We start from the raw sequence: 18051 nt of genomic DNA, 5'->3' as shown, positions 1-18051 counted from the left end.
CACATATTGCAGTGACGTAAGTCAGTAAAGTCCACTTACTTTTTATGTCAGTTTCTATTACAATTGAAAGCATTTCAAATGATTCAATTAATAGGTCTACCTGTTAACTATCTCCAGGATCCATTCATTTCTATTTCCTCCATCACCATCCTCATCCAAATTACCATTATTTCCTTCCTGGACCACTGTAATAGCATATATTTTTAAAATATTTATTTATTTATTTGAAAGGCAAAATTACAGAGAGGCAGAGAGAGAGAGAGAGAGGTCTTCCATCCACTGGCTCACTCCCCAAATGGCTGCAAAAGCCCAAGCTTACCCAATTCGAAGCCAGGAGCCAGGAGCTTCCTTCGGGTCTACCACGTAGGTGCAGGAGCCCAAGCAGTTGGGCCATCTACCAATGCTTTCCCAGGCCATAGAAGAGAGCTGGTCAGAAGTAGAACAGCTGGGACACAAACCAGCACCCATATGGGATGGCGGCACTGTAGGCAGCAGCTTCACCTGCTACACACAGACCCCAACAATAGCTTCTTAGTCTTCCTGCTTCTTTGATTCTATCTGTTCTTACCCTATCCTCCACAATTCTTCAGCATGATCTCTTTTAAAAAAAAAATGTAAATATTAAGTCAGTTCCAAGCTTAAAGAACATCAATGGCTTTTTTTTCCAAAAGATGTATGTATGTATGTATGTATTTATTTATTTGAAAGAATGACAGAGAGAGAGAAGGAGAGACAGAAAAGAGAAAAATCTTCCATCTGCTGACTCACTCTCCAAACGCCCACAACAGCCAGAGCAGGGCAGAAGCCAAGTGTCAGGAACCCTTTCCAGGTCTCCCACAGGAGTGACAGGAATACAAGTACCTGCACCGTCACCTGCTGCCTCCTCCAGGCACAGTAACAGGAAGCTGGGTTGGAAGTAATGAGCAGTCCATCAAGAGGTGCTGGGGTCCCAAGCAGCAGGTCGGCTGTGCCACAATGCCCACCCCTCTGATGGTTTCTCATTGAGATGAGCACAAAGTCTACGCCCTAATGATTTGGTCCTTTCCCCTGTTCTTCATCCTCATCTGATGTCTTTAAACTCCCTGCACGATTACCTCCTTGCGGTTCCCTGAAGACATGCTGTGTTTTCTGTGGTCTTTTGTACACAGTTTGTCTGCCTAGGACACCTTCCCCCAACCGGTGACCACATGCCGCCAACATCCTCCAGTGGACCTCACCCTTTGGATCTCAGCGGGGTTCCTTACAGAAGCCTCCAATGCTCGCTCCCGCCACATACTCCCACTCTGCCCCGTGTCTCTCCTTCACAGCAGCATCCCACATCTCATGATCCGTTCCACTGTTCGCTTCAGTGGGGTCCATCACCACCTAACCCAGAGCAGGTCTGAAACATAGCAGGCACCCCATTAGTGAGTTAAATCATTGAGATCAGGCTAAAAAGCCAGTGTTACTTTTTAGTTTTTTAACCCTCAACAAGTTCCATAACTTCCTTGAGCTTCTGTTTCTTCATCTTAAAAAAAATGCAATGATTTTACTCATCTCAGAGGGCTATTTGAAAGTTAAAGTCAGGCATTTAGTAAATGTTCAGTAGATCTCTAGTGTTGGGGCTGGCACTGTGGTATAGCAGGTAAGCCGATGCGTGCAGTACCAGCATCCTAGATGGGCGCCAGTCCAAGTCCTGCTCCACTTCCCACCCAGCTCCTTGCTAATGTGCCTGGGAAAGCAGTGGAAGATGGCCCCCAAGTGCTTGGGCCCCTGCACCCATGTGGGAGACCCAGAAGAAGCTCTTGGCTCCTGCCTTCAGATTGGCCCATCCCCAGACATTTCAGCCATTTAAGGAATGAGCCAGTGGATGGAAGATCTCTCTCCCTCTCTTTGTAACTCTGCCTTTCAAATAAATAAAGAAATCCTAAAAAATAAAAATAAAAACTCTAGTGTATTAGTCATATATTAGCATCCTCTAGAGACACAGGACCAACATGATAGATATACATGCATATATATATATATATATATATATTTCGAAAAGCTCATAGAAACATGGAATTGGCCGGCGCCGCAGCTCAATAGGCTAATCCTCCACCTAGCGGCGCCGGCACACGGGGTTCTAGTCCCAGTCGGGGCGCCGGATTCTTTCCCAGTTGCCCCTCTTCCAGGCCAGCTCTCTGCTGTGGCCAGGGAGTGCAGTGGAGAATGGCCCAAGTGCTTGGGCCCTGCACCCCATGGGAGACCAGGAAAAGCACCTGGATCCTGCCATTGGATCAGCGCAGTGTGCTGGCCGCAGCGCGCCGGCCGCGGCGGCCATTGGAGGGTGAACCAGCGGCAAAAGGAAGACCTTTCTCTCTGTCTCTCTCTCTCACTGTCCACTCTGCCTGTCAAAAAAAAAAAAAAAAAAAAAAAAAAAAAAAAAAAAAAGAAAAGAAAAGAAACATGGAATTAATAGAAATACTAAAATTCAAACTTTATTTCTCAATATAATCTCCATTAATTAAAGATACTTCATAATGCATGACCATACATCAGCCATGAGGCCATCACTGAAGAACTGGGGGTCTGAGAGTTTAACCAGAGCAACAAAGTCTCTTTTTTCTCTCAAGGAACAGCGGCCCAGAGGGACTTGGGGGGGGAATGCCCTGGTGTGTGCCTGAGCTAGCAGTGGGGTCAGCCTTTGCAGTTACATTTGTCAGCAAGAGGAAAATTTTGCATCAGCCAGGATGGAAGTGAAGCAAGTCTTGTTCTGAGAAGAACCGGGCGTAAACAAGGTGGGGGGGGGGGTGCAGAGCAGGGAACCTGTCTGAATAGATGAATGTACATTTTATTTTGAGTTGAAGGAGGGGTCCTTTTCCTCTAACCCCAGAGAAGCTGGGGACATATACTTCATTCATTCAGTCTGAGGCCCAAAGCCCAAGTCCAAAGGCCTGAGAACCAGAGGAGCCAATGTGTAGGTCTCTGTGTGAGTCCAAGACCCAGGATTGCCGGGAGGAGAGAGATGTGCCATCCCGGAGAGGTCAGCTCCTCTCCCTCTGCCGCCGTCTCATTCCAGCCCTCTTAGGGCAGGGCGATGACTGCCCATGCTAGGGAAGGTGCTCTCCTCCCTTCCAGAAACTCCTTCTCAGGCACACCTGCAAGCGTGGCACCACTGCCAGCCACCAGCATCTCTCAGACCAGCCAAGTTGGCACAGAAAATTCACTACCACATCTAGTAAAGAGAGTACCCCACGTCAGGGATTGTCCCTGGTCTTAGCAGATAAAAAAGAACACAGCAACCTAAGGGGCCAGCACTGTGACATAGTAAGGTAAGCCTCTGCCTGCGGTGCCGGCATCCCCTGTGGGCACCCATTTGAGTCCCAGCTGCTCCACTTCCGATCCTGCTAATGGCCTGGGAAAAGCAGCTGAAGATGCCCCAGGTGCTTGGGATCCTGCACCCAAGTGGGAGACCCAGAGAAGCTCCTGGCTCCTGGCTTGTGATCAGCCCAGCTTTGGCTGTTTCAGCCATTTAGGGAGTGAACAAGTGGATGGAAGAGCTCTCCCCACGCTCCCCCTGCCCTCCCATCTGTCTGTAACTCTAACTCTGCCTTTCAAATAAATAAATATTAAAAAAAAAAAAAGAACCTAAACATCCAATGAGACTGCAGTGAGAGACTGAGTTCCCACTGTGAGAGGTTCCTTGGTCCCAGGATGACTTCGCCATTCAAAGGAACCGGAAGAATTTTTTTTTTTTTTTGACAGGTAGAGTTATAGACAGTGAGAGAGAGACAGACAGAAAGGTCTTCCTTCCGATGAGGAACTGGGAGAATTTATAAGCAGAACACTAACTAAATACCTTTGGAGAAACAAACTGATAAACCTCATGCCTTCTCTTCTAAAGAAACAGGAACACAGTCTAGCCCCAGTCCTCTGTGGCATCATCTTCAAATGTGAAGGCTGAACATTAGCCCTAGGGCACACAGACCCAACTTCAAAGTCATCAACAAATACATCATGGATCCTCTCCATGTGTCCAGTTATATGATTGTTCTCTTACCTCAAACTGAGCACTGCAGAAAGAAATTTATCTGGAAGACTTTAAAAAGTTCATGGAAAATGGAATAAAAGATAGTGTTTTTGTTGCAAAGAATTTTTGAAATCCATGCATAGGACAGATCTTCAAAAAGTCCATGGGTTTTCTGAAAAAATGCACATGAATTTCTAAAAAACTTTTCCTTGATATTTATTTAATTAATTAATTAATTAATTTATTTATTTATTTTGAAAGTCAGAATTATGGGAGAGACGGGGTGGGGGGAGAGAGAGAGAGAGAGAGAGAGAGAGAAAGAGATATCTTCTATCTGCTGGTTTACTCCTCACGTGTCTGCAACAGCCAAGGCTGGGCCAGGCTGAAGCCAGATGGCAGCAGCTTATTCTGGGTCTACCATGTGGGTAGCAGTGGCCCAAGCCCTTGGGCCATCCTTCTCTGCCTTCCCAGGTGCATTATAAGAGAGCTAAACTGGAAAGTGGGGCAGCTGGGACTCAAACCTATGCCCACATGGGTTGGCAATATCACAGGCAGCAGTTTTACCCACTACACCACAATGCCAGCCCTCAAAAAAACTTTTTGCACCAAAATAAACATACATTTTCATCCTGTTTTCCATTAACTTTTTGAAGTACCAGCATATATTCTCATTTTTTTGATCTTAAAACTCTCAAGCAAACATCATTTAAATTTTATAGTTGAGAAGACTGAAGCCCCAATTTTCTCAGAGTTTAACACTCAATCTCTTTCTCATAGCCTTTCTTTCTTTCTCTTTCTTTTTTTTTTTTAAAGATTTATCTATTATTTACTTGAAAATCAGAGTTGCATAGAGAGAGAAGGAGAGGCAGAGACAGAGAGAGAAGTCTTCTGTCCACTGGTTCACTCCCCAGACAGCCGCAACGGCTGGAGCTGTGCGATCTGAAGCCAGGAGCCAGGAGCTTCCTGAACTGCTTTCCCAGGCCATAGCAGAGAGCTGGATCAGAAGTGGAGCAGCCGGGACTAGAACCGGCACCCACATGGGATGCCAGCACTGCAGGTGACAGCTTTACCCACTATGCCACAGCACTGGCCCCCTTTCTTTCTTCCTTTTTTTTTTTTTTAAAGACTTATCTATCTGAAATGCAGAACCACAGAGGCAGGGGCAGAGAGAAAGAGAGGTCTTCCATCTGCTGGTTCACTCCCTAGATGACCGCAACAGCCGGAGCTGGACCCATCTGAAGCCAGGAGCCAGGAGCTTCTTCCAAGTCTCCACATGGATGCAGGGGTCCAAGGACTTGGGCCATCTTCCCAGGCCATATCAGAGAGCTGAATCAGAAGTGGAGCAGCCAGGACTTGAACTGGCACCCATATGGGATGCTGGCACTACAGGCGGTGGCTTCACCTGCTATGACATAGCGCCAGCCCCTCTAACAGCATTTCTAATTTTTATTTGTTTATTTATTTATTTAAAAGGCAGTGAGAAAGAAGAGACACACAGAAAAGGACACAGAGAGATCCTCTATCTGCTAGTTTACTCCTCAAATGCCTGCAACAGCCAGGGCAGCATCAGGACAAAATCAGGAGGCAGGACTTCAATCCAGGTCTTCCAGGTGGGTTGGCAAGGACCAAGTACTTGAGTCATTTTCTGTTGACTCCCAGGGTGTGCCTTAGCCAGAGCTGGAATAGGAGGTAGATTCAGGACTTGAACGTAGGTACTCCAATATGGGATGGGAGCATTGCAAGTGTTGTCTGAACTCCCTTACCAAATGCCTGCCCCATCTACCTTGTGATCAGATTTTCTGCACTCTTGTTTGCTTAACATCTTCATCAGACTACAAGCTCCTTGAGGGCAGGTACTTATTTATTTTGTATACATTTTTGCAAAAGCCCACAGTGATGCCTGCTATATATTTCTTGTTTGCTGTTCAGTATTTATTTGTTGAATTAGTGAATGCATAGACACTTCGATTTGACAGAGAAATTAGATGAGAATTTGATATTTGAAATAGAATAATACATGAATTAAATCACAACCCTGGAAAGGCTTATTTTTCTCTGAAGCCACTTGATATGTAAGTATCTGTGACTTGATCATGGATATGCCAATGGCCCAATTAAAGAATTGGTGGAGATTGCATTGTGGTGCAGGGAGTTAAGCAGCTGGTTTTGATGCCAGCTTCCCATATGGTGCACTGGTTTGAGTCTCTGCTGCTCCACTTCGCATGGAGCTTCTTGCTAATGTGCCTGGGAAAGCAGCAGAAGATGGCTCAAGTACTTAAGTTCCGGCCACGCTCATGGGAAGCGAGGACGGAGTTCCAGGTTTCTGGCTTTATCCTGGCCCAGCCCCAGATGTCGTGGCTATTTAGGAAGCAACCCAGCAGATGCAACAGATGGAAAAATCTCTTTTACCTCTGCAGTCCCTTCCCTACCAACCCTCCTACCCACCTCTCAATTTGCCATTCAAATAAAGCAAGCAAGCAAGCAAGCAGTCTTTAAAAAGCAAAGCACTGGTGTGCAGCGCTCACAGGCCGGCTTCCCCTCAAATCCTGAACGGCAGCGTGGCTTCTGCAGAGAATCCACAGTCGAGCAGCAAGGTGCTCATTTGTATTAGAAATGAGAGCTGGCTCTAAAGTCAACTTAGATGGGACAAATATGTTCTTTTGACTTAATGATAGAACATTTTATCAGCCACATAAAAAATGAAATATATGTGTTCATTTGCTATTTGAGGAGCTTTTTCAACGTGTGTGCGGGAGCTGTGTCAGCTGCTAACTGGTGATCCTTTTCTGACACCCTTTCCCTGGAGTATTGCATAGATAAACATACTCTATTTGAACAAGACCAGTGACAGCAAAATTGCTTGCTTGTCTCTAAAAAGACTCTCATAATGTGCACCAAGGGAGAGGCCCATGGTCTGACAGAATTTTTTTTTCCCCAGTGTAAACCATAAAATCCATTTCAATAGCCAGAATAAAGCAGTTTAAAGTGCATCCCCAGTTAATTACATCAAAAGAGTAATAATAAAATCAACTATTAAATTTTAGAACTTCCTCTTTAAAGTATTAAATATTTGGCAACTGCAATGCAGTTAAATTTCTCTCAGAACAATGCTTTGCTCTGCTCAGAGTGGCCTGTGATGATACTTCTGCAAACTCCTGCATGCTGGGGAAGTGATTTTTTTCCTGCAAAGAAATATTTGAAATAAACCCTATGTTTCTGCTGGCTGGCTGTGGCCTATTAAACAACCAATAGTGCAACAGACACATTCACTTAATAAGAGGATGTAAGTGAGTCATAAGCCCTTGACAATAATTGACAGCACATGACCAAAAAAATTGTAAAACCAAACTAAAAGGTCCTTTGAGCCCTGATCCTGTGTTTGGGGCTTTGACTCAGTTGCCTCAGCAGGTTTCAAGATTCAGGCATTATCTGGCCTTTCAAATCTGGCCGTGGATAATGTCAGTTCGCACCTATGGGAAAGGCGCTCGCTGCTCACTGAAGCACAAGTCTGTACTAGAGCAGGATGAAAGACCAGGGTCTGCACAAATTGCCCAGGGAGCAGGGAATTTGTCTCCCAGCATATGGTGTCATCAAGTAGCCAGGAACCTGCTCCCTTTGATAACCTCACTCTCAAATATGGGAAGAATTGGGTTGCCCCACTGAGGAGGATTCAGGACGTGATTCCCCCCAACCTGAAGGCAATGGCTGCCAACATTTATCTGCCCCAGTACAATGCACTTTGCTTCCATTCCCATTTGAAAAAGCTGACTCCACAGTGTCAACATCCCATATGGGTGATGGTTTGAGTCCCAGCTACTCCTGGGAATGCAGTAGAAGACGGCCCAAGGCTTGGGCCCCTGCACCCACGTGGGAGACCTGGAAGAAGCTCCTGGCTCCTGGCTTCGGATCAGCACAGCTCCGGCCATTGCAGCCATTTGGGGAGTGAACCAGAAGATGGAAGACCTCTCCCACTCTTCCCCTCCCCTCCGTAACTCTTCCTCTCAAATAAATAAACCTTAAAATGATAATAAAATAATAATAATAATAATAAGTTGACTGTGTCTCCACGAATAAAGTGGAGAGCGAGGACTTCTTCAGGACAGGCACTGAACATGTGGACCCCACCAAGATCAGCCTACTGCCTCCTCAGGGATCCTAGAAGAGAAGAGACAACTCATTGCTGTCTTCAAAGACAGAGAGGTTCAGTGCTGGGGATACCTTGGAAAACTGTCATCTGTAAAGTCATAGGACCATGTACCAGTCACAGCTAGGAGATCCTGCTAGAAACAGCTCTGGCAAGTGGCACAGAGAAGCCTCCGGGACAAGGGAAAGCAGAGGAGATGCCACAGGGGAGATGCTCAGTCATGGTGCATCTTTCAGGTGGACCGCCCTGGCCGACCTTCCCAGGCCTGGATGCAAAGAAATACCAGTGCACACTCACAAAGAAAACAGAGGCCGCCTCCTGCCCGAAGTCCCTGTGAAGGGGAGAGCACAGGTGTCCACTGCATCCTCTCCAGCACTGGACCTGGGATAGAGCATCTCCAGAGGCAGAGATGGCTCTTTGGTGAGATTTTGTTTAACCAAGCAATCCTTAAAATCTTTCTTTCATTTATTTGAGAGAGAGAGAAGAGAGAGATCACCCATCTGCTGGTTCACTCCCAGTATGTCCTTGACAGCTGGGTGTAGGCCAGGCAAAAACCAGGAGCCTGGACTTCAATCCATGTCTCCCATGTGGGTTGGCAGGGACTCAAGTACTTGAGCCATCCCCTGCTGCTTCCTAGGGTGAGCACTGGCAGGGAGTGGGGATCAGAGGCAGAGCCAGGACACAAACTCTGGCACTCCCGTGTTGGGTGCAGGTGTCCCAAGCAGCATCTGAAGCACTGTCCCAAATGCCTGTCCACTAACTAAGCAATCTAAAAAAGACTTAGAGCCATAATTGCTCTTATTTTACAAAGAAAGTAACTTAGATAATGTTATATCCAGAACATTTCTTGGGTAAAGAGAGAAGAAAGGGAATTTGGCCTTAAGCAGTGTCAATCTAAATTTTCAATTAAGCGTTAAGAGATGCGGGGTACAAGAATATAATGAAAAAGTCAGATAAAAACGGTCCTGCTTTTGTTCAGGGACATGATCATCCAGTCATGTGCACAAATAAGTGCCCTTCGTAAGTGCCAGGTGTTATAACACAGCTGGAAACGGAGAGGCATCTAGAAGCGACTGAGAGCTCGATTCAGGAGCCACAGAAGGCTTGGGAAGGAATCATTTAAACTGATCTTGAAAGGACAGGTTTACCAAATGGGCACAGGATGGGGTAGGGAGTGGTCCAGGAGAAAACAGCTCAATCAAGGCACACTTTAAAACCCCTCAGAACTTAAGGAAAAATGGAATGGGACAGGGAGTAGGAGGTGTGTTAGGAGTGGGGGTGGGAGGGTGGGAATGGGGGGAAGAAACACTATATTCCTAAAAGCTGTACATATGAAATTTGCATTCATTAAATAAAAACCTTTAAAAAATAAACAAAGAACCTTCAGTGCTTACAGACCTACCAGTAGTTCAATATGACTAGAATGAGTACAGGGAATAGGACAACACATGGGGTTTGGGGGGGAGTGCCAGACTGGGAAAGGCAGAGGCAGCAGGACCCTGAAGGGCTTTGTATTCAGTCAAGTGGTCTGGACTCCTGCAGTAACACAGAGTATGACGACTTCAAACAGATCAAAACTGGGTCCTTTGTGGTCATTTGGGAAGTGAACTAGAGGACGAAAGTTGGAGCTACTTCTCTGTGTCTCTCACTCTCTCTGCCTCTCAAACAAATGTTCCATGTGTCTTCTCCTCTGATTGCTGCCATTCCATCGAAAAACTTGTTCTGGTCACCTTTACCTCCCCTCTCCAATCTGGCACCCCCTTTAGGTTCCTAACCAAGTTGTTCTCCTTTTACCCAACAGTTTGATCAAGCAGACAAATGCCTGTGTCCCACACAGGAGTGCCTGGGTTCGATACCCAGCCCCAGGTCTTGACTTCTGTTCCTTACCTCCCATATCTTTTCATATTTTTTCCACAGCATCTTGCTACTTGACTACAACCCTCCCTACCCACAGCTCTTCTGAAACTTCTTTAAAGGCTGCTGCTGACTTTCCTTTTGCCAGATTTAACCACAGTTCTACTGGTCTCTAGCAGGTGAAACAGCATGAATTCTAAGACATCTGGAAATTGTCATCTTACCAGATACTAATATGTGTAAAGCATTTAAAGGTTCTGCACCTGTCCTGTCATCTGCAAAATGGACCCAGTAGTGATCTGACTGTCTCTATCCTACTAGATTGAAATGAGATGTATGGAAATGGACTATGTAAACTATACATTACAATCAAATTAGTAGTCATTTTTATTGTGATGCTTATCCCATCACTCAGCTCTGCGGGTCACCCAATCCTTGCAGTTCTGCTCTGAGCTCCCACTGTACGATTCTTTCTCTGGATTCCCACCTGAGCCCACAACTTCAGCTGTCTCTTACATTCAGATCTTCAACTCCCGCCTAATACCTTTCTAGAAATCTTAAACTTCAGTCTGTGCCAACCCCATTTTCTTATGTCTCAATGCTGAGAAATCTTCTTTTCCCATTTCTTAAAGGCACCATCATTGTCCTGCTTAAATAATGGAGAGAAAACATTTAGTATTCTCTGGATTCCTACTAAGTTTAAGCAGTGAAATAGCCTACACCAGTGTATCAGCTACCTATTGGTGTGTATCAAACGGCCCAGAACTTAAGGTTAAACCAATAACTGTCTATGAGGGGACTGTTAAAAGGTCGTGGAAAATGAAATCAAAAGATAAGTTCATTTTGGTGCAAAAACTTTTCAAAAATCCATGTATCCTTTTTTCAATGCACATAGTTCCCATGAACTTTTTGAAGATCCTTCATATTTTGTTTAATCCACTGTGTTATTCTTCTAAACTCATCTGGACTCACGGGTACTTCCATAATCATCTTCTGGTTAGCAAGGTAGCTCTGCTTCTGAGGTTGGCTGGGGAAAGGGAGACACTGGGTCACGTGTCTGTTATAACCTATCAGCCAGCCTGCACTTACTCACAGAGCAGCCCAGGGCTTCAAGAGCAGCCAGAGAGCAAGTCTTCATATGCAAGCTTTTCTTCAAGTCATCTGCTCAGGACGTGTTTGAAACTAGCTCATTGGTCAAAGCAAATCACATGGCCAAGTTCAGAGTCAGTGTTGGAAGGGTTCTGTCAAAGGGTATAGACACAAGGAAGGCAAGAAATTATGGACATTTTTTGCAGTTAACCAAGCTGGACATCTAATCCATGTAAGTTTCAATTTTCCTGACATGGCCTCTCCATAGAACACCTGTAGTACCAAACATGCACTAAGAAATCAGATTAAAGGTCACTTTATTAGCCAGGGTTCTCCAGAGAGAGGGAAAAATGGGATATTTATATATGATTTTTATTGTAAGGGATTGGTTCATGGATTTGTGGAGTTTGAGAAGTCCACCGATCTGCTGCCTGCGAGGTAGAGACCCAGGAAATCTGGTGGTAGTGTTCTGAGAACCATAGGGCTGACAGGGTGAGTCCCAGACCACAGCACAAGACTGATAGGTACCCCAGCTCAAGCAGCCAGACGGCAAAGTCCTCCTTCCTTGGCCTTTTTGTTCTCCTCAGGCCCTCAGCAGGTTGGGTGAGGCCCACCTACTTGAGAAGGGCAGTCTGCTTTACTCTGGCCACAGTCACATGCTAATCTCATCCGGAAACACCTTCACAGACACACCCCAAAATAATGCTTGCTATGGGCACCCATGTCCCAGTCCAGTTGATGCATAAAATAACCATCACAGTCTCTTATGAATGCTGGTCTCAGCCCAACCTTGCCCAGCCCTTTCTGAAATGTGTGCTGGGCACTGTGTGCTTGGTAGGCATTCTGAGGGTCATGAGATACTCAGGGTTACTTCCTGCATTCCCTCTCTGCACGTTATAAAAGGCATTAGCTACACTTGCCAGAGGCAAAGTCTCATGGACATAGGGACATAGGGCAGGCCTTTCATTAGGTCATCGTGTTTCCAAACATGAAGGCCCAGCTTAGATCTCAACCCAGTCCAAAGTGGGCAAAAAGTCTCATGGTTACTACAAAGGTCAGGTAGACGTGTCTGCCCAAGGACCGGGCCAGGCCACACCTCACAGATGAGTAACATGCAGGTTGCTTTGTTGCATCCTCTGGAGGGCCCAGCCCTGTGAAGGCTGGGGTTTGAGAGAAGAGCAGCATGAGCAAAGCACACAAGGAGACTAGGTCCTAACCTCAGACATCTCACTGGTGTTGGCAAGATCAGGAAAGAGGGTCACTGACTCAAACACTGCTGGAGTCAACGCTAATATGCGGTGCCATTGGGAGCTGCTGTGGGCTTTCAAAGACAAGAAAGCACTTGGTGGGACAGAGTTGTCAGGGGAGCATTGGGGCTAGGCAGGATTTGAATAGGTCTTGAAAGAAATTCCTAGGTATGAATAGGTTCCTGTAATAAAAGGCTCCATTGGCTATGAGGGCAGTAAGAGATAATAAAATTGGATGGGGGCTGGCTCAGGGCGCAGTGGGTTAAAGCCCCTGTCTGGGGTGCTGGCATCCCATATGGGCACCGGTTCGAGTCCCAGCTGCTCCACTTCCGATCCAGCTTTCTGCTGTGGCCTGGGACAGCAGAAAATGGACCAAGTCCTTGGGCCCCTGCACCTTTGTAGAAGACTCAGAAGAAGCTCCTGGCTCCTGGCATCAGATTGGCCAAGCTCCAGCCACTGAGGCCATTTGGGGAGTGAACCAGAGGATGGAAGACCTCTCTCACTGCCTCTGCCTCTGCCTCTCAACTAAATAAATCTTTAAAAATAAAAAAAGAAGGTTAGATAAGTCATATGGGACCAGATATAGCTACTCTGCCTATCCACGTGATAAAGTCCTAACAAGGGAAGAATCGTCTGATGGGAGATCGAGGACAGTACTCTATAAAGATTAATTTGGTGACACTGAATTACAGGAGAAAGAAATGAAAGCAGGACTAGTTAGGGGACCACTGAAGCAATGCAGGAGTGGTCCACATAAGTGAGAGCAGAGACCAGAAGGAGGAAGGGGCATATCCCAGAGGCTTTTTAGAAGAAAAAGACAAATGTCCACTTTGTTTTAAGCTACATCTGACAAGTTCAGTTCTGGAGCAATCTGTCCACTCCTTGTGCATTCCAAATAACTTGCCAAGAGGGATTATTATTTCAGTATAGAAAACAAAGGCAGATAAACTCACATTCTCCAAGGAAAGAATTCCGGTGATCTTTTTTCCTGATGCACTATTTGGGAGAAAATTTTAATCTCTTCCTCTCATTTAAAAGTAGTCCACAGACTAGGATGGGATTGAGACAAAAATGTAACATTTTTGACATCTACTGCTGTAGTCAGTCAAGAAGAGGTGCTGGACTTGTGTTCAGTCCTGGTCTGAGAGTTAATGGTTAATAACTGAAGCCTAAATATAGCTCCCTCACTCAACATTCATGGCAACCCTATAATGTTAGTGTCCGTATTACATGAGTCAGTTTTATTTCCATTTACAATCAAAGGAACTCAGAGAGGTTAAGCTACTTTCAAAGATCACTCACTTAGTAAGAGATCGAACAGGAATTTGAATTCAGATCTTCTGACTTCAAAGCTAATGCGCTTTCCCCCACATCACGGAATTTTCAGCCCAACCATTGCTAAGCAGAGGTTTGTTCTCTAAAGAATCAGAATTAAAAGGATCAGAATTTCAGGTGTTTGTTCTCTTTAAAGGATCAGAATTTTAGGATACAGGCTGATGAGTCTTGACATTTCCTTAATGTAACAAGTTAGGTCTTTATTTAAAAGACAGAACAACTTGTGATTTTCTTCCATTGCGGGACTAGACAGATAATAAAAACGATAGCAAAGGTTATTAAAATTTATATGGAGACTAGCACAGATTGGAATAACTACAAAGTGAATTCTTTAAGCTGCAATAGAAAGGTGGTGAAATAGCACAATATGAAAGAAAATTCTCCTTTGGCTTCAGATGCCCAAAGTTGCCATCAAAAGACTGCTCAATTCTCAAATGCCAGTGTTTTCTGACTCCTCTAGAACCCAGTCTTAATGCAAAATATCAAAGTCAGCAGGATGGTAGGTGTCCCAAAATGTCTTAATTCAGAGAATTAGTGTTAACTGGGCCTGATTAGCTCCATTTATCTCTAATTAATTACCTTTATCTAATTAGACGCTTTGTTTCCGGTAGACATGGAGTCAAATAGACTAGATTATTAGTGTAGTCATTGTGCCTTTACAAAATCCTGAAATTAATGAAACGTGCAAAAGAATCTGCAGTTCTAATTGCACAGGTGTTGCCTTATGGCAAAGCTTTATCATCTGATTACACCAAGGGGTTATTAGTGACTTTTTATATAGAGGATGAGCCTATGAAATGTACCTTAGCAACAGCTCATTAGTTTAGGGTTGTTACTGTATTATTTATTACATTCAGCCTTCCCCATTATCTAGATTGATTCATGGACCTATATATTTTTTCTCTTCTGTGCAGAAAAAAAAATAAACCATCATTACGAAGAGTCCAGATGCAATGTGGAAAAATGCAAAATGTGTTCATCAGCTCCACTTTGACTCTTTCAGTCAGAAAGCTCTAAAGTTAGATGAGTTCAGAATCAAATTTATTTTCTACAGGAGAAGAGTCAGTTTCAAATTATTGAGGAGTATGGAATGATTCAGATACATGGTCAACAACAACAAATGTGACTATCCTAGTGTCCTAACAAAACTAAACTGGCATACCAGGGGACATAGAAGACAAAAATCAAATGTTTTTACCCTAAAGTAGATTTGTGTTTCTTTATCTCCACTCCATGCCTTTTCAAAATGTATTGGTGTGACATGATCTCCATCCATTCATCAACATTTATGAAATCCATTTCTTGTTTTACTCTTCGCTCTTTTTTTTTTTTTTTTTTCTAAAGGAGAGATCTACACCAGATGGGGGAAAACTCACAAATCACACAACCTAGCTTTGCTGGAATAGCAAGATTTCAGTGTTTGCTTACAAAAATGAAAAGTGCCTTTTCATGGCAAGGTTAGGTGTCTGCCAAAGACGAAAATATCTCAACCTTTATATGTTTAATTTTTTTATTTGAAGAAGTCCTGTTTTTCATAGCTAGAGTAATTAAACAGCTAGAAGCAAATCCAGCCACAATCCTATTCCCCCATACAAACGTGTTTATTGACAACACAGTAATTCCTTTAAATAATTTGTCAACATAAATATGTCAAATGGGTTTTTAAATCATTTTTCTCCCTGTTCCCTAGCAAAATAATTCCTCTACTGCTATGAGCTATATATTGCTGTTCACTTATTGCTGAATCTAAACTAGTGAAATGATAACAGGTAACTGTTATGTAAAGCATGACAACTAATTTGAGTGGTAATAATGAATATTTAATGATCCTCCTCCCACGCATGAGCATGTAACTTTTCATGTAGGCCTCACCAAAATTATAACCATTAATCTAAAAATTATAGCTGCAACTGAAATAACAGCCAGGAATTATAGATTACAGCCAACTCGGAAGATCGCATGCACATTCTGCACAAGCACACACGCAGGGGCGTGCAGGAAGCCAGCCTCCTGTTTTCATCCCGTCCAAGTCCTCTCTTTGAAATGGATGGAAGTTTCATGATTAGTAGAGACCGGAATCCAGACAGAAAAAGGCTATCATTTCTATCAGTAAGTAAGCACACCAACCAAGGTCATTTCCACTCTTCTGTGGCTCCTAATCTCTAAACAAAAACAGCACGCATATAAACATGTGCCTGTTGTAGGGGTAATACTTTCATAGTGCTCTGTTTAAATCAAAGAGTAAAAACAAGATTTGTTAGAAATACAGAATTTTTATACCTGGAATTTCATTTTGTATATTGAGGCAGTTTTCCCAGCGTGTCCCTCTGTCAGAAATAAAAGTGTGATTTGAGGAGACAGGAAAAATGTGAAAAATGCACTAGGTAACTTTTAATTGGGCTTTGTTTACTGATACAAAACATTTTTAGTTAAATTTCGAAGTCATTGCTGGTATCCAGAGATCGGAACAAGTTCACATGTCTGTGATATTATACAAAAACACATTTGCCTTCTTTACTGGCTGACTTGCTTTCCTGGTTAAACGGTAGTTGAAAACCAATGCTTACCGCAGTTAGAAATATACAAGGCTATATCAAATCCCAGTGCTTATTATGAATTTGTTTTAAAAGGCATGTGTTTATAAACTCCCAGGGTCGGGGGAGCCTAATAACATGGAGAAGAGTAGCGAGTGAAATCTGAAGTTTTCCCCAGCTGTGACCCTCTCTATCAGAAATGAAGCGTCCCATGGAATGGTGCGCCATGCTGGGCCCGAGCTCATCCACGTGGTTCTGCCTCTTCACGACTCCAGGTCACAAGTCAAAGGTGGTGCGTGCTGGGGCACTTTCTCCAACGGTGTCCCCACCTACCGAACACAGTGCTGACCGTGCAGATGTCCTTGGCTAAAGCCAGGGCAAGATGGAATGAGCAGAGGAGGTACAGATGTCCTCGGTGACGTGCGGAGGACTGCAGTCATGCAAGCTGGCAGCGCTCTTAGCTAGCACTGGGGGAGAACACTGAACTTCCAGTGAAGGCTCCTTCATCCACCTCAGCTATTGCCCTGCACAGATGAGGCCTCTGGTCCATAAAGACTCAGTCTTCCCTGGGTTCCTTCCCGGTCTTCCATCCGAGGTTCCTTCTCATGGTGCGTATTTCTTCCAGAAGGCGCACCATTAATTATACCCTGGCAGGCTTATCTCACTACCCTACAGAGCACAGACGCTCCACAGACTGTCCCGGAACATGGGGCGCTGAGACACCTTTCTCATTGACTCTGGGTCTTGCAGCCTGGTTCAGCCCTCCCTGTACTAGCTCAGGAAAGCTCACAGGAGGAGCTGCAGGCCACATTCCTCAGCACCCACGGGCTCTCCGCCCAGCAGGACAGGTAGTGAGACGCAGGCACTAATGAGACAGAGCGAAGGCACACACCAGGGGGACACTTTGGGAGCGAGGACAGGTGCTTTTCTGTTGTGTCTTTGAAGCGAGGGGCTAACCCCCTTCCTGGACAGTGGGAGTGGAAACAAGCTGCAGTTGCAGGCTTTCCAAACACACACCCAAGAGCTTCACGTCCTGTTAAAACGACGTGTCTGCCTGCAGCTGGGGGGCTGACGTGAGGGGTGGGCACCCAGAACCAAGACATGGAACCGAACGTGCTCCAGGATCCCGCCTGGGAGTCTGAAAAGTTGTCTGGAGAGCAGCAGCCCCTTCTTCCTCGTGGGCCCGGCGCGCCTGCCGCGTGCTGTCCTCAGCAGCGCCGTGGGGTGGGGACTAATTGCCCCCGTAAATCACCGAGCACCACTGTGCTACTCCGTTTATTTTTCTGACAGTAATTTAGTGCTTGCTCTTTCCCACACTTGTCATTCCGTGTTTTTCCTCACATTAGAAGCCTGTAGAAAAAGGACAGTAATTAACGGCGCAATACATACTCATGGAAGCTCTTTCATCATATTGTGATAATTGTGCTCCTTGTCTGTCAAGGTAACCTCTCAGTTTCCAAGCTTCATGCGGCACTATTTGTCAACTCTACTCTGAGGACACGGTTTGGACTGGGGCTGAGCCGCTGCCAGCCTGCTTTCTTATTTGTCCAAAGAGGTGGTCATTTATATTTTAGGCAACGTGTCAAAAATACTAGCCTGATCCCACACAGTGAGGTGAGCATCACAATACAGCTCCACCTGGATCCTTCACGCTGGGCAAGTGTGAGGCCAGGCGGGTGGCGGTGCTGGGAAGACACAGGGAATGCATTGTGACCCGTGGCAGCACAGCCACCAAATGTCACATGCTCTCCAGCTTGAAAAGAAAAAGGCCCTCCTTGGATGCCAATGTCCGATTCGCCTTCTTTTAAATAATCAAAATAATGCCCAGTATTCTTTAGTCCTCGGGTGACGCCACCA

General features: G+C 45.0%; 1 protein-coding gene across 1 annotated transcript in view; it reads right to left on the bottom strand.

Annotated features, from left to right (window-relative positions):
* Positions 1–13834: 13834 nt before the first annotated feature.
* The window catches only part of LOC103350262 (translation initiation factor IF-2), an 8760-nt gene continuing 4543 nt past the window's right edge, over positions 13835–18051 (bottom strand). The window contains exon 3 of the mRNA XM_051858186.2: positions 13835–17544. Within this exon, the coding sequence (XP_051714146.2) occupies positions 17515–17544 (30 nt within the window). The 3' untranslated portion in view covers positions 13835–17514. The remainder of the gene's footprint in view (positions 17545–18051) is intronic.

The sequence above is a fragment of the Oryctolagus cuniculus genome, chromosome 7, assembly GCF_964237555.1.
Source record: "Oryctolagus cuniculus chromosome 7, mOryCun1.1, whole genome shotgun sequence".
NCBI classification, from domain to species: domain Eukaryota; kingdom Metazoa; phylum Chordata; class Mammalia; order Lagomorpha; family Leporidae; genus Oryctolagus; species Oryctolagus cuniculus.
This window is presented reverse-complemented; position numbering and strand designations above follow the sequence as displayed.